General features: G+C 38.2%; 1 protein-coding gene across 1 annotated transcript in view; it reads left to right on the top strand.

Annotated features, from left to right (window-relative positions):
• Positions 1–14,181, top strand: part of LOC150075031 (ras-related protein Rab-5B-like) — a 132,335-nt gene extending 118,154 nt beyond the window's left edge. The window contains exon 6 of the mRNA XM_090388977.1: positions 13,974–14,181. Within this exon, the coding sequence (XP_090245103.1) occupies positions 13,974–14,077 (104 nt within the window). The 3' untranslated portion in view covers positions 14,078–14,181. The remainder of the gene's footprint in view (positions 1–13,973) is intronic.
• Positions 14,182–14,416: the final 235 nt, after the last annotated feature.

Below are 14,416 nucleotides of genomic sequence, written 5' to 3'. Positions count from 1 at the left end.
TGCTGCTTTGGATAAAGGGGTGGTTGAGGGGGAGAAGACAGAGAGTGGTAATCAATGGACACTGCTCATCGTGGACTAATGTTATTAGTGGAGTCCCTCAGGGTTCAGTATTGGGTCCATTATTGTTTTCTGTATTTATAAATGATATTGATGATGGTATATCAAGCTTAATGTCCAAGTTTGCAGACGATACGAAGGTTGGCAGGGTTGTCAAGGACACTGCTGACACTATACTACTGCAACAGGATCTGGAAAGTTTGAGCAGATGGGCTGAGAGGTGGCAAATGAAGTTTAACATTGACAAATGTAAAGTACTACATATGGGAAACAGCAACCCCAGAGCAACGTATCAACTCTGTGGTACTACACTGACAGTAGTAGAGAATGAAAGTGACCTGGGGGTGGTTGTGCAGGCAGATATGAAGTTTTCTGAGCAGTGCAAACGGGCTGCAAGAGTAGCTCATGGTGTATTGTCGATGATATACAGGAATTTTTCTAGCAGGGATAAGGAGGTGATTATTCCCTTGTATAAGGCAATGGTCAGACCACACCTAAAGTACTGTATACAGGTCTGGAAGCCTCATTTCAAGAAGGATGTAGAGATGCTGGAACGGGTACAGAGAAGGGCAACAAGATTAGTGAATGGAACAAAGGGGTGCTCTTACAAAGAAAGGTTTACGTTTTGCAAATTACAGTGTCTGGAGACTAGGCACCGGCGAGGTGATCTGATAGAGGTGTATAAAGCCTTGAATGGTTTGAGCGTGCTCAATGCTGATGGGATTCTTCCTCTTGCTCAGAATAAACACCTGAGAGGGCATAAATTCAAATTGAGAAAAGACAGATGTAGGATAGAAGTGAGGAAATTTGCCTTCAGCCAGCGGGTGGTTGGTTGGTGGAATAAACTTCCATCCCTTGTCGTGGAAGTTGATAGCCTAAATAAGTTAAAGGCTCAGCTGGACAGGTATTTCGAACGAACAGAGGGGTGAAGTGGAAGTGGTTATTTTTTATTTATTTATTTTATTTTATTTTATTATTTTTTTTTTTTTTTTTTTTTTGGCTGATGCTGCATAAGCTTGCTTTCTTGCATCAAATGCCTCTACTAATGCTAATGCTAATGTTAAATATAATTTAATTAAGAATGAACTTTAATAAGATTAATAAATTTTACTGATTAATTGATAATACTATGTTAATCTAACAGATTTCTAATACAGTGCTACGTTTTTTGCAATCTAGTTTCACCTTAAACCTTACAATATTCCATATCTTATAACAATGGTGGCAAGTTACAAATGTAAAATCTATGGACACTAAGTATTAACTTTAAAAATTGCTATCTGAATTCAAAAATAAACCATTGAGCTTGGCTAGAACTATAAAGCTAGAACTTATAGAAAATTACTTAGTATGACAATTAAGTCAATAAAACAACTAAACTTGTGTTCTGACTATCACTAGTAGAATACTAGTGATAGTCATTCGTATGTAGAGTCAAGGCTAAGAATGACTCTACATACAAATCCAGCGAGGCAATCAGGGATAATGTCGTGACAAAATTAAAACCTCATTTGAAAGAAATAATAGTGAATAACATAAGAAAAATAAAAGATAATGGAGTTTTAATTGAAGTAACAAATAAAGAGGTTGTTAAAAAGATTGAAACCAACCCAGGGGTAGTAAAACAGGGACTGCAATCAGAAAAGCCAAGGGGCAGGAACCCCAACATTATTATATTTGACATCCGTGAGACAACTTTGGAAAGAGATCTTATGTTGGATTTCTACAACAAAAACTTTATCAATATAATGGAACTGGACGAGTTTTCCAAAGAATTTCTTCTAAAAAGAAGGACAAAAAAACAAAAGAAATGGGCAATTCAATATGTCATTGTGGAAGTGTCACCCAGAATTTGGAAAAACCTACGACAGCAAAGAGTCTTCGCTGACTGGACCAGCCATAAATTCAGGGAATTCTTTCCTGTACAGCAGTGCTTTAACTGTCATAAATATGGCCATACTGCCAAAGACTGCAGTCACTGGCCACGATTACAAAAACTGCCAAATTAAAAATCAGCAGCCAAAATGTGCTACCTGTAAAGTAGCACGGCTGACTACTATGCACATAGTATCAGGGATGATAAATGCCCCTGTTATAAAAAAAAAAAAAAAAATGGTAAAACTTATACAATCTAGGACCAATTATGGGCCAGATTGAAAACATAAATGTGACTAGGGCTCTAAATCTTGTCCAATTGAATGCTCAAAAAGCAAGAGCCGTTGTAGATCAGATCAAACTCAAATTGGAAGAAAATAATATAGATATCTTGGTACTCCAAGAGCCCTACACACACATATGGGTAGGATTCAAGGATACCCAAGGGGCTATAAAATAATAGAATACACCTCAGGTGTCCCTTCTACAGCAATAGTAGTTAAAAATACTGACCCTACAGCCACAAAGGTGGGTCACCTCTGCTCTCCAGTGGCAGTGTGTGCTATTGAATACTACAAGCAATCATAGACTTGTTACCTACTACAAATATAGTGTGTGCTGATGTCAACTGCCGATCAGCCTTATGGCATAGCCGTACAGAAGACAGAACAGGCACACACACACACACACACACACACACAAAGTGGCCAGATACTTTCAGACTATATAGCCACCTCACGCTTTCAAGTGCTAAACCAACCAAATAACCTCCCAACTTTTAGCAGTACCATGGGGGAGAGTGACATTGGTGTTACTCTTGCCGCCAATTCAATAGCTTATAAAATTACAGACTGGTGTGTCCACCTGGTCTGGACAAGCAATTACAAACACTCAACGCTCCTTGTTGGATATCAAAAGGTATAACCTCAAAAAGGCAAACTAGCAGATTTTTCCAGAACATACAGCAGCTCAGCTGCAAAGACAGGAAAACGAGTAGTCTAGATCAAGCAACTGTAGCCCGGACAAGCAAGCAAGCACTGACTATGACATTTTAACAAAAACAGCAGACCTGTCTATCCCACAGAAAAAACTGAGAAAGCAGGCAGTCCCCTGGTAGTGCCCTGAACTGACTATACTCAGGCGAAGGGTGCACCGGGCAAGGAGAAATTTTCAAAAAGCCAGAACATCTTGGCCACAAAATGAGGTGGATGCACTGAGAGATACTTCTCTCAGGAATCTGTAACAGCCTTCATAAGGGACAAGAAAAAGGAATGCTTTAGGCACTTGGTGGGAACCACTGGAAACAATAACAACAAGCTGCCAAGAGGAGATGTCTTAGAAACAACTGTCAAACCAGATGGAACCCCAACCCTGTGTTGGGTGGACTCTGTAAATAACATCCTAGACAATATTATTCAAACTGAAACTAGGGATCTTTCCCCCACCCAGCTGGACATAATAAAACAAAACACTGAATATGACAATGCCAATATTGAACCTCTGTTCACTAACAAGACTTAGAAATAGCACTATCTAAAACCAAAAACAATAAATGCCCAGGTTTTGATCTCTTAGAGGTCGAGATTATTGAAATATTAGCAGAAATAGCACCAGACAAATTAATAGCACTATATAATAACTGTATGACAGAAGGTATATTCCCAAAAATATGGAAAAAAGCAGTGTTAAGATTAATTCTTAAAAATCCTGAAAAAATCCCAAATAGACCAATAGCCCTACTCCCTGTACTAGGGAAAATATATGAAAATATAAAGCAGATTAGCCCATTATTACACAGAAGCAGTTTACATTCCAACAATCAGTATGGTTTTAAGCAGGGCAACTCTACAGAGGATGCCATGGACCACCTACTGACAACAGCTAAAAACATAGAGAAGAAATATATGCTGGCAATCTCCATTGACTTTGCTGGGGCATTTGACTCACTCTGGTGGCCTAGTGTCCTAAGGAGACTGCACCAGGCAAATGCCCCGCAAAACCTCTATAAGGTAATAAACAGCTACCTTACAAACAGAAGTGTCTTAGTATGCACAAAGTTCCAGGAATTGACATGCCCTGTGAATAAATGTGCTGCCCTTGGGGTTCAATCCTTGGCCCTTTCTTCTGGAACAGTGTTCTGGACGAATTTCTGGCCTTGGATCTGGGCCCCGTGGAAAATCATGTCATCTGCAAAGGCCTGGCCTTTGCAGGTGATATGATTTTCCTTGTAAAAGGTAACACACGAGTGGTTGTAGAGCAAAGATGAAATGCCGCACTCTTGCAGCTGCAGGAGTGGAAACAAATGCAAATGCTCAAAAATCGCCTGAAAAACCAAACAAATACTTCTAAAAGGCAATTTGGACATAAGATGTCCACAAATCAAAATTAACACAACCATTATAAAAATGGTAGCAGAACTAAAATATCTTGGAGTGGTCTTTGATTCAAAATTAACTTTTTACCCCCATTTAATCTACTTGGCGAAAAAAGTGAGAAATTATGCAGGTATGATTGCCAGGATGAGTCGAGCAAACTGGGGACTCAAAAGAAACACCCTGGCAGTCAGATACCGTGCAATGTTCCTACCTGTTATCACCTATGGAGCCGGTGCGTGGTTCACCCGCTTGCCCATAGTAAGAAATAGGAATAAATTAGAATCGATACAAAGGACAATACTACTCATTGATACCAGAGCATGTCGCACAGTAAGCACACCTGCACTACAGTTGCTGGCCGGAGCTCTCTCACTTTACCTGGAAGTAGCCTAAAGAGGCTCACTGCCAGAGTTTAATACGCCTCTGGCATTCCCCTCCTTGAATAACTCGTGTGAATGTAGATGTAAAATACTCTTTTAGTTTGTTAGCTACCTGAGCAGGATCATCAACAGTTGACCCATCGATATCAAATGGACCAATCTGATTCATCCCCTTCCTTCTAGAGTTTACATAAGTAAAGAACTCTTTGCTGTTTTTCTTTGTATTCTTTGCCAAAGATCTCTCATAATCTGCCTTTGCCTGCCTAACCTCCTTTGTGACTTGGTTACAGACCAGCTTGTATCTATCATTGGCTTCCATGTCACCTGTTAATTTATATGTATCCCATGCATTTTTCTTCTATGCCACATGTTTCATTAGTTTATCTGACATCCATTTAGGCTTAAACCTTGAACAATATTTTTAGTTGGAATGAAAAACCTTAGTAGCTTCCAAGATTAATTCTTTGAATGCTTCCCATTTTGAATTTTCTGTTGGTATCATCATCAGTTGGTCCCACTGTATAGAATTTAAATACTGTCTCAGACCACAGTTGTTACCTTTACGAAATCAAAAACCCTTCCCTTTACTCCTGATGGTAGTTACCTCTTTGAGTAAATCCCACTTCAGCACACTGTGGTCACTGCCACCTACTGGTTCCTTTATCTGCAGATTCTTAGTGCATGAAGAATCAGTACTAATAATCAGATCAAGAATATTACTCCCTCTAGATGCCTCCCAAACATGCTGCTGTAGAAAACAATCATTCAATAAATCCACAAAAGCCTGGCTAGTGCGTGAGTGACCAACCCACAAATTACAGTCAATATCTGGGAAATTAAAATCCCCCATTATAAGACAATCTGATTTACTGATTTACTGGCTCACTCTATTTCTCTGTACAGTTGTTTATTATACTCATCAGAATCATTAGGCCTCAAAATTGAGAGTAGCAGAATACTCCTACTCTCAATTTTGCTTTCCCAGTGCTTATATCACACCAAACTGACTTGACACTGCTCTGTCCCTCATGTCGACTGGCTGTACATCCTTGGATTTCATGTGTTTCTTAACAAATACATAACCCCCTCCTCCTATCCTATCCTGTCTATCCTTCCTGTACACATTGTACTCCCCACTTTCCATTTCTACATTCCATATATCTGGGTGACACAGTGTCTCTGATATCCCAACAATATCTGCCTTTGATGTTTTGAGCAACACCTCAAATTCATCAAATTTATTTACAAAACTCCTAGCATTGGTGTACAAGCAAGTATATATGCACCTGTTCCTATTCCTAGCTACCCTAACACAGCCTATGTATTTACTTGTTCCGCAATGACTCCCAGCAGTCTCTGAAATCCTTCGCACCTTGTCTTCCAGGCTGCTGTTCATTTCAATAGAAGCAGTGCATGAATCACTTTCACCTTTGCCAGTGGCTACTGTTAATCTATTAGTCCATGTATCTCCCAAGAGTTCGACAAGGAGACCTAATATCTCTGAAGTTGTTTACTGCTACTACACTTGAGAAATGGTTGTAGAAATGATGTGATTAAATTTAGATGTGTAGGGTATTCGCTTCAACTTGTTTTCCAACTGCACCCGCAAGACTGGTCTGGAAAGACAAAAATATAGGGTCAATAGAGAAGGCAACCCCAGAGATCAGTGTGGGGCAGGCCCATGCCTTACCAGGTGAAGAGAGGGGTCGCAGGTAGTTAAAGGTGAGTTGGGTTAGGGCACCCAACTCAGATTGCCCAAATTGCGATAGACAGCAGTGCTGCAGTTTGTCAAGTGGATCCAGTCCCAATGGAGATCGGAGAAGTAGTAAGGTCATTCATGGAATGTGTTCCATCCAGTTTGGTATGTTGCATTTGGTGAGTCTTCCAGCTCACAATCGGTCCAGTTAGGATACAGTATTTGGATTTGTCATTCGTGGGACAGTGATCCCGTCCAAGCAGTCCTAAGTGTTTCTTTCTGTGTGGGTGGGATCTGCACTAGGCCATGGGCCCCGCCTCTCAGACTTGTAGGTGTCCATGCTGACCATTAGTCAGGGTAGAGGTGTCTTAGTTACAGTTCATGAAGGGATAGAGAGCGTGGTGTCTGAATGTGCAGATGATGTAAAGATTGGTAGAGTAGTTAATGATCGCCACCAAGCAGAGCTTCAGAGTGACGAGAAAAGTGGCAGGAATGATGAGAAAAGTGGCAGCTATGCTTTAATCCAGCAAAGTGCAAGGTTTTACACCTGGGGGTCAGTGACCCCAAAATAACTTATACATTTGGTGGAGTTTAACTAGTCAGTAGTGGAAGAAAGGGACTTAGGAGCTATGATACAGTCAGACACGAAGTTCTCTGAGCATTGCAGACAGGTTGCAAGGAAGGCCCATGGTGTTCTATTGATGATTTATCAAACATTTGCTAGTAGAGATAAAGACGTCGTCATAATTCCATTATATAAGGCTACTGTTAGACCACACTTGGAATACTGTTCAAGTATGGAGACCACCTAAAAAAAAAGACATCAAGCTTCTTGAAAGGGTCCAGAGACTGGTAAATTGTAGAAAATGGAAATACCAAGAAATCTCATAACAGAATAAAAAAAATTTTTAAATTATTCGGGAGCAGATGTTATTTAAAGAAAAGTTAAAGCAATGTACATAAATAAATTTAAAAGTGAGACAATAAATAGAAATGACAATAGATGGAAAGGGTTATGCAATGCATTGACTCAAATTTTTATTTTTTTTCCATTTTGTTTTTACTCTTTTTTGTGGACGGGGGGGGGGGGGGGGTAAAATTAGCATTAGTAGTGGCATACGATGCAATAAAGCAAGCTACTACAGGGTCAGCCAAAAAATCCCTTCCCATTTCACCCATCCATTCATTTGAATTGCTTGTCTAGTTCTGCCTTGAATTTATTTAAGCTATCGACTTCCACAACGACAGATGAAAGTTTGTTCCAGCAATCAACAACCCACTGACTAAAGGCAAATTTCTGCACATCTATTCGACAACGGTCTTTCCTCAATTTCAGTTTATGACCCCTCAGGTTTGTAATCTGAGCATGAGGAAGAATTGTATCCCTCTTTTAAAGTCATGATTAGAGCAATAAGTTATTCATTGTGAACTGTCCTTTTGGTCTTTTCAAAATTATCAACAATAGGACTTTCTCATCTCTGCTGTGAGTATTAAGATAATTATTGCATGTGTTCTGGCAATTTAAATCCTACCTACCAAAAAAACAAAAAACAAAAAAAAACTTGTTTACTCTTCATAATTTTGAAAATTCAGTAACTGTTTTATAAGTTTAAAAAATGAATGATACATCAGGAGATGCAATTTTTCATAATTCTTTTTACATTTTTATAAGGAGTATTCCTTTCCAGAAATAACAGCTTGTTCTTTCCCGTTGTGATTGATTGGTTGAAGTTACTACATCAATTTAACCTCATCTGCTTTCATGATGGATGGCCCTGGTTTCAAATTGGTCTTGACTTGACCTATGGAAACCTTGTCAGTAGTGCAGTTGAATTTTTTATACATTACATTTATTAAATAGTTGAACACTTCACTGTAATGCAAAATGTAGTTCATAAAGAATTTTATTAATTTATATAGAAGATTAGAATGACTTTAATCTGTTCAGAATGCCCCAAGATTACTTCTGCTGAAGAACTATCAGTCATACCTCTGCTATTAAATATATCTTAATACAGAGGTTCCCAAACTTTTCTTGTTCACAATGCCCTTAGTGTCCCAGTAATTTTTTCACCACACCCCTAGGTTAAAAGAAATACCTAACACAGTGGTTTTTGACCTTTAAATATATATACCTATATAATAATTTTATTCTTTATATAAAGGTACTAAATAAAGATCAATTATAGATCACCACAAAATTAAAAAGATATGGTACAATGAATACCGTACACTTTTTTATAATGAAATAAACATACAAATATAAAAAATAATAATAACTTTAAGTAACTTAAACCCAAATTACATGGCACCCCAGTTGAAAACCATTGTCACTGGAATCATAGGAAAAATATGAAAATATAACTTGATTGCTAATTTGAAATACAGCCTTTACCCTCAGCTTGTTACAACATGAATCAGTAATTGTTTTTTTTTTCACAAATAATTAATTTTGTGAGTAGAATTTCTCAACTTCAGTTTTTCTGAGCAGTTGCAAGAGAATCACTTGATAATAAAACATGTCTCAAACACTCCCCACAGCCACTCCCCAGTTTACGTAAATCGGAATTTCCCTAAATGCTTATGCAGCACTCGTATGTATGCTCATTGAATTTGATTGAAGCAAAAAAGAAATTTTCGATGAACATCTAAATAGAATTATTTATTCGATTTTTTTTTTTTTTTTTTTTTTTTATCTCATGCGCAGGAAAAATTACAAAAGTGTACAAAATTATAAAAATTTCAAAATTATAAAATTACAAAAAGAGAAGGGAAAGAGACAAAGTCAGCAAATTTTCCTTTCAAGCATCGTTGCCAGAATTAACTCTCCAGCTGATAAGCACGTTGCTGCAGAAGTTGAGGTCTGTGAAGATTTAGAATGGGTTTTCTCCAGCACATCACAAAATTTCTCTGTAGCTGCAGAATCGGCACTGGCGACTTCACTGCATACTTAATGTTTTGGAAACCAGTGCAATGCTTGAACCTATTAAACCACCCATTGCTTGCCACAAACTTGGCTTGGGGTTTGCTGTACTTATCCTTAATATCTTCATAAATGCTTCTTGCTTTTGCTTGAATAGCCATTGGACTCAGGAACACTTGCTACTGAAGCTGATTTTCCATCCATATTATTATTAATAGCTTTTCCATCTTCGATATAGCACCTGAATGCTGTTTTGTGATTACTTTTGATCTTAAATGCATTGACCCTTTAACATGTTCTTTTATACTTGCAAGTATGTATTCACTATTGAAGCAGCGAAGCCTAATTCCATGCAATAGATGACAAAATTTGACTTGCTTTGTACTTTTTTTTAATCATCTTCATTTCTAAATCAATTTTGTTTCGTTTCCTAGCACTAGTACACTGGACCGAACCTATTGGTAACTCTCTAGGAGGCTTCCGGATCAGCTAGTGTATAATCTTGCTACCTCTACTCTGCCAGATAGTGACTGGAGGGAGTCCGAGTAGTGTGTATGCGGGGAGCATTGTCGAGGCCACGTTATGTCAAGGATCTGGGTATATTCTTACCACATGTACGCCATATCCAAAAATTTCATTACTTCATACAGCATGTCCCACCCACTTTTTCTTACTATTGAATACACCATGAATTGTCAAACTAATAGAACAAGCTTATCTGCGAAAAGATCTAAACCTCCCAAGGATTTCCTAATTCATTTCACAAATATACGTGGTCTCAATTCTAATCTCAACGATGTCCATTTCCACTTGCAGTCTGCCAAACCCCATGTACTTTTTCTGACAGAATCTCAGTTAGCGGTTGATTCAACTACTGTTCATCTCAGATGCCCAAATTATTCGCTGTATGATTCCTTTCGCCTCAAAGGTGGTACTTGTGCATATGTCCGTTCTGATATTCCCTGTCAGAGACTTGGCAATTTGGAATCTCCTCTCTTTGATCTTCTCTGGCTTAAAATCTCTCTACCTCATTGTGTCAAATTCATCTGTTGTCTCTACCGTTCTCCCAACTCCACTAATCACTTGGAGCTCTTTGACTTCCTCTCGTTGCAACTTGACTTTCTCCAGTCCAACTTTCCTAACAGTGAGGTAATTTTCCTTGGTGATTTTAATGTTCACAACTCCAGCTGGCTTCCGTTTTCTAGTCACACCGACCCAGCAGGTCGAGATGCTGAGGCTTTTGCAATTACTAATGACCTAGCACAGATTGTTCATTTACGTACAAGAATACCGGACAATCCTAATCATACAGCCAATACGCTTGATCTTTTTCTCACAAACAACCCTTCTAAGTACACGGTCGTAGTGAGAGGTCCTTTAGGCACTTCAGACCACAACTTGGTGATTGTCTCTTCTCCAATGGAACCTTTATCTCATGGTTATTCCCAACCTCGTGTTGTTTGGCATTACAAGAATGCAAAATGGGATGACCTGCGAGACTTCTTTTCTTCTTTTCCTTGGTCAGATTACTGTTTCAAAACTCCTGATGTCAACGTTTGCTCAGATCGTGTCAGTGAAATTATTCTTGCAGGAATGGAATCCTTTATCCCACACTCCACTTTAAAATCTCGTCCTTTATCTAAACCTTGGTTTTCCAATAAATGTGCTAAGGCTGTTCAAGAGAAGAATGTTGCATATCGTAATTGGCTTGTTTCTGATTCTTCAGTTTCATTTTCTGCCTACACCAAAGCTCGCAACAATTGTAAAGCAGTTATTAATCAGTCCAAACTAGAGTTTGAACAGGCTAAGAGTAGAAAACTTGCTTCTTGCCCTAATGGTAGCCGAGCATTCTGGTCTCTTGCCAAAGCTATTGGCCGCAACTTTTGCCCATCTCTGCTTCCACCTCTGTCCAAACCAGATGGTTCTGTTGTCACTTCAGCCAAGGATAAAGCTGACCTGCTAGCATCCCATTTTTCTTCCAGCTCATGTATTAATGAACTTGGTAAAACACCTCCCACCATTCCCAACACGGTCCATTCAATGCCTCCTGTGGTCTTCCGTCAAAAGGATATCAGAAGGATTTTGATGAATCTTGATGCTAAGAAAGCTCCAGGTCCTGATGGTATTTCTCCACTTGTTCTCAAAACCTGTGCTCCTGAACTTACTCCTATTCTTTGCTGCCTTTTTTCACTTTCTTATTCTAAAGGTGTTTTTCCTTCTGCTTGGAAATTTGCTCATATCCAGCCAGTTCCTAAAAAGGGTGACAAATCCCTCCCATCCAATTATCGTCCCATTGCAATTACCTCTACTCTTTCTAAAGTAATGGAGAAATCAATTAACCGCCAACTCTTAAACTACCTAGAAACCTTCCGTCTGATCAACGATCGCCAGTATGGATTCCGTCGGTGTCGATCCACTGGTGATATTCTGGCTTATGTTACCCATTTATGGACTACTTCAATGGAAAGGTTCGGTGAAACACAAGCAGTTGCTCTTGACATCTCAAAGGCTTTCGATCGTGTTTGGCATAAAGGTCTTCTAAACAAGCTTCCATCTTATGGTTTGCCAACTGTTTTTAGTAATTGGTTATCCAGTTTTCTCTCTGATCGCTCACTGAGGGTGATGGTAGATGGCTCTCTGTCTTCTAACTTCTCCACTAATGCCGGTGTCCCCCAAGGTTCAGTTCTTTCCCCCACTCTTTTCCTCTTGTATATCAATGACCTTCTTCCATTGGCTGGAAATCCTATCCATAGTTTTGCCGATGATAGCACATTGCATTCAACTTTCCATTTTGAGAAACCTTGCCCTGCTCAATCAGCTTCAACTTCTCGAAAATCTGCTACCAATTCCTTAAATGCCGATCTTCAGGTAATTCTCCAGTGGGGCAAAGACAACTTAGTTGATTTCAACCCTTCTAAAACTCAGTCTTGTCTTATATCTCGCAAAAAGGATTCTTCTGCTCCTATGCTTATCTTTAGTGACACTCCAATTTCTAGGCAAAAGGATATATCTCTTTTGGGGATTACCCTGACTTCTAATCTCTCTTGGCACAAGCACATTACAAATATTGCTTCCTCTGCCTCTAAAAAACTTGGTTTTCTCTTTCGCTCTCGGCGTTACTTTTCTTCCAAACAGCTGCTCACTCTGTATAAATCGCAAATCCGCCCTGCCATGGAATATTGTTCCCACATTTGGGGTGGTGCCCCCAAAACCTCTCTCAGGCTTCTTGATTCCATTCAGAAGAGGGCAGTTAGGTTAATTAATGATTCATCTCTAACAGAGTCTCTCCACTCGCTTTCTCATAGACGTACTGTTTCTGCTGCATGCCTCTTCTACAGATATTTCCATGGGCACTGTTCTTCTGAATTGGCTTCTATAATTCCCGCTCTCTCTTTCAAAACAGTCCGAACACGTGCCGCCACCAGCCAACATCCATTTACTGTCCAACTTCAAACCCACAGAACCAACTTTTCATCTTCCTCATTTATTCATTCAACTGCCGTTTTCTGGAACAACCTTCCTTCATACGTATTTCCTGAAAATTACAATCTACAGAAGTTCAAGTCCAATGTCAACAAATATCTTCTTTCGTCTTCTCAACCTCCAACCCAAGCACGGTACTAAGTACTATAGGTTCTAATACCTCTCGTGTTTGGGGTTCACATAAAAAAAAAAAAAAAAAAAAAAAAAAAACTGTCAGCACTTGCACTTTCCGTTGGTCCCTTTCCCTACACCGTTATAATAAGTAAATAGGAATGAAGCGAAGGTTCTGAAAATTTATTTATGTTTTTTATATGATTGAAGAACTCATTTCACCATAAAAACCCACGTAATTCCAGTTATCATTATTATCGCAAATACAATAAGATAGTTTATTACCCATTTATAATAGATTGCGCTAACAGAAAAGCCCAATAAACCAGAAAGTGCAAATTTCGTTTTTATTGTTTTATGGTAGTGACCTCCAGAAATGTGTTTTAGAAAAATATCAAAGGCGTTAAAAATTTATTTTTAGAACGTAATATACGATAACAAAAGTGTAGTGCAATTTCCATTATAAAAACGACCTTTTAGAGAGATAAATAGTGTAGTTATATAGGAAATTTTCAATTTCCTGAGGTCTTGGAACGAATTACCAAAAAAAAGGTATTATTGGGTTCAGATTACGATATTTTCATGATACCTCCTTTTATTCCTGCGGGATGCAAAATATGTTTCCACGATTTTTTGAAGTTTGCACCGGCCAGCAAAAACTTATGTAAAGTCAGATTTCCATAAGTCGAGTGTTACATTAGCCGGGTGTGCCTGTATAATGGGCAGAGCACAGGGCGATAAAATTATTTACCATGGGTTTACTTGGGTGTGGTACTGAATGTGCTAAAACTGGTATTGGATAACTAATTTTCCAAAGTGTGTGAAATTTTGGTAATGTAAAAGTTTGTCTCAGCTGTTACCTATTATTAAGATTAAGTTATTTAAGTTTTTATATATCCATCATACATGCTAATACTTTGACATCTGTTTATACCTGGATTGCTCAATATTAAAAAATAATAATAAAAATAAGTGAATGGTATGGAATTTGAAATTTAAAAAATAATAATAGTATTTATTTTAAAAATAATTAACTTTTGCCTAATGTATTTTTTATTTCTTTATTTATACAGCAAAACGATTACCTAAAAATGATCAACTAAATGGGAACAGTGTAAACATTGGTCAAAAAAAAAATGTTGGAAGGAAGCAGTCTGAAAGAGAATGTTGTAGCTAATCAAACCATATCTGGTGGTGGTAATATGCAAACAATTTGGAACATGCTTTTTAATCCAGATTGGGAGGGGGGGGGAAGGATATATCAGAATAAATTTGTATATAATGTAATTTTAAAGTTTAAAATAGTTTTTTTTTTTTTTTTTATGTTCATTCTTTTAAGTGTGGTCATTCTGGCATGTTGTTGTGTTCCTGCAAATTTCAGGGATACAAAAGTAGAATTATGTACATTTGATTTAGTTTATTTTGCCTTATTATGGCTATAAGTATGTTGTTATTGGGCAAAAGCCATGTAAAATAAAATAAAAAAATGCTCAATAAAAATTTTTATACTGCAATA

This window comes from Mastigoproctus giganteus, chromosome 14 (assembly GCF_048544385.1).
Source record: "Mastigoproctus giganteus isolate SK-2022 chromosome 14, ASM4854438v1, whole genome shotgun sequence".
In the NCBI taxonomy this organism is placed as follows: Eukaryota; Metazoa; Arthropoda; class Arachnida; order Uropygi; family Thelyphonidae; genus Mastigoproctus; species Mastigoproctus giganteus.
Note: the sequence above shows the minus strand (reverse complement) of the source record. Positions and strands in the feature narration are given on the sequence as shown.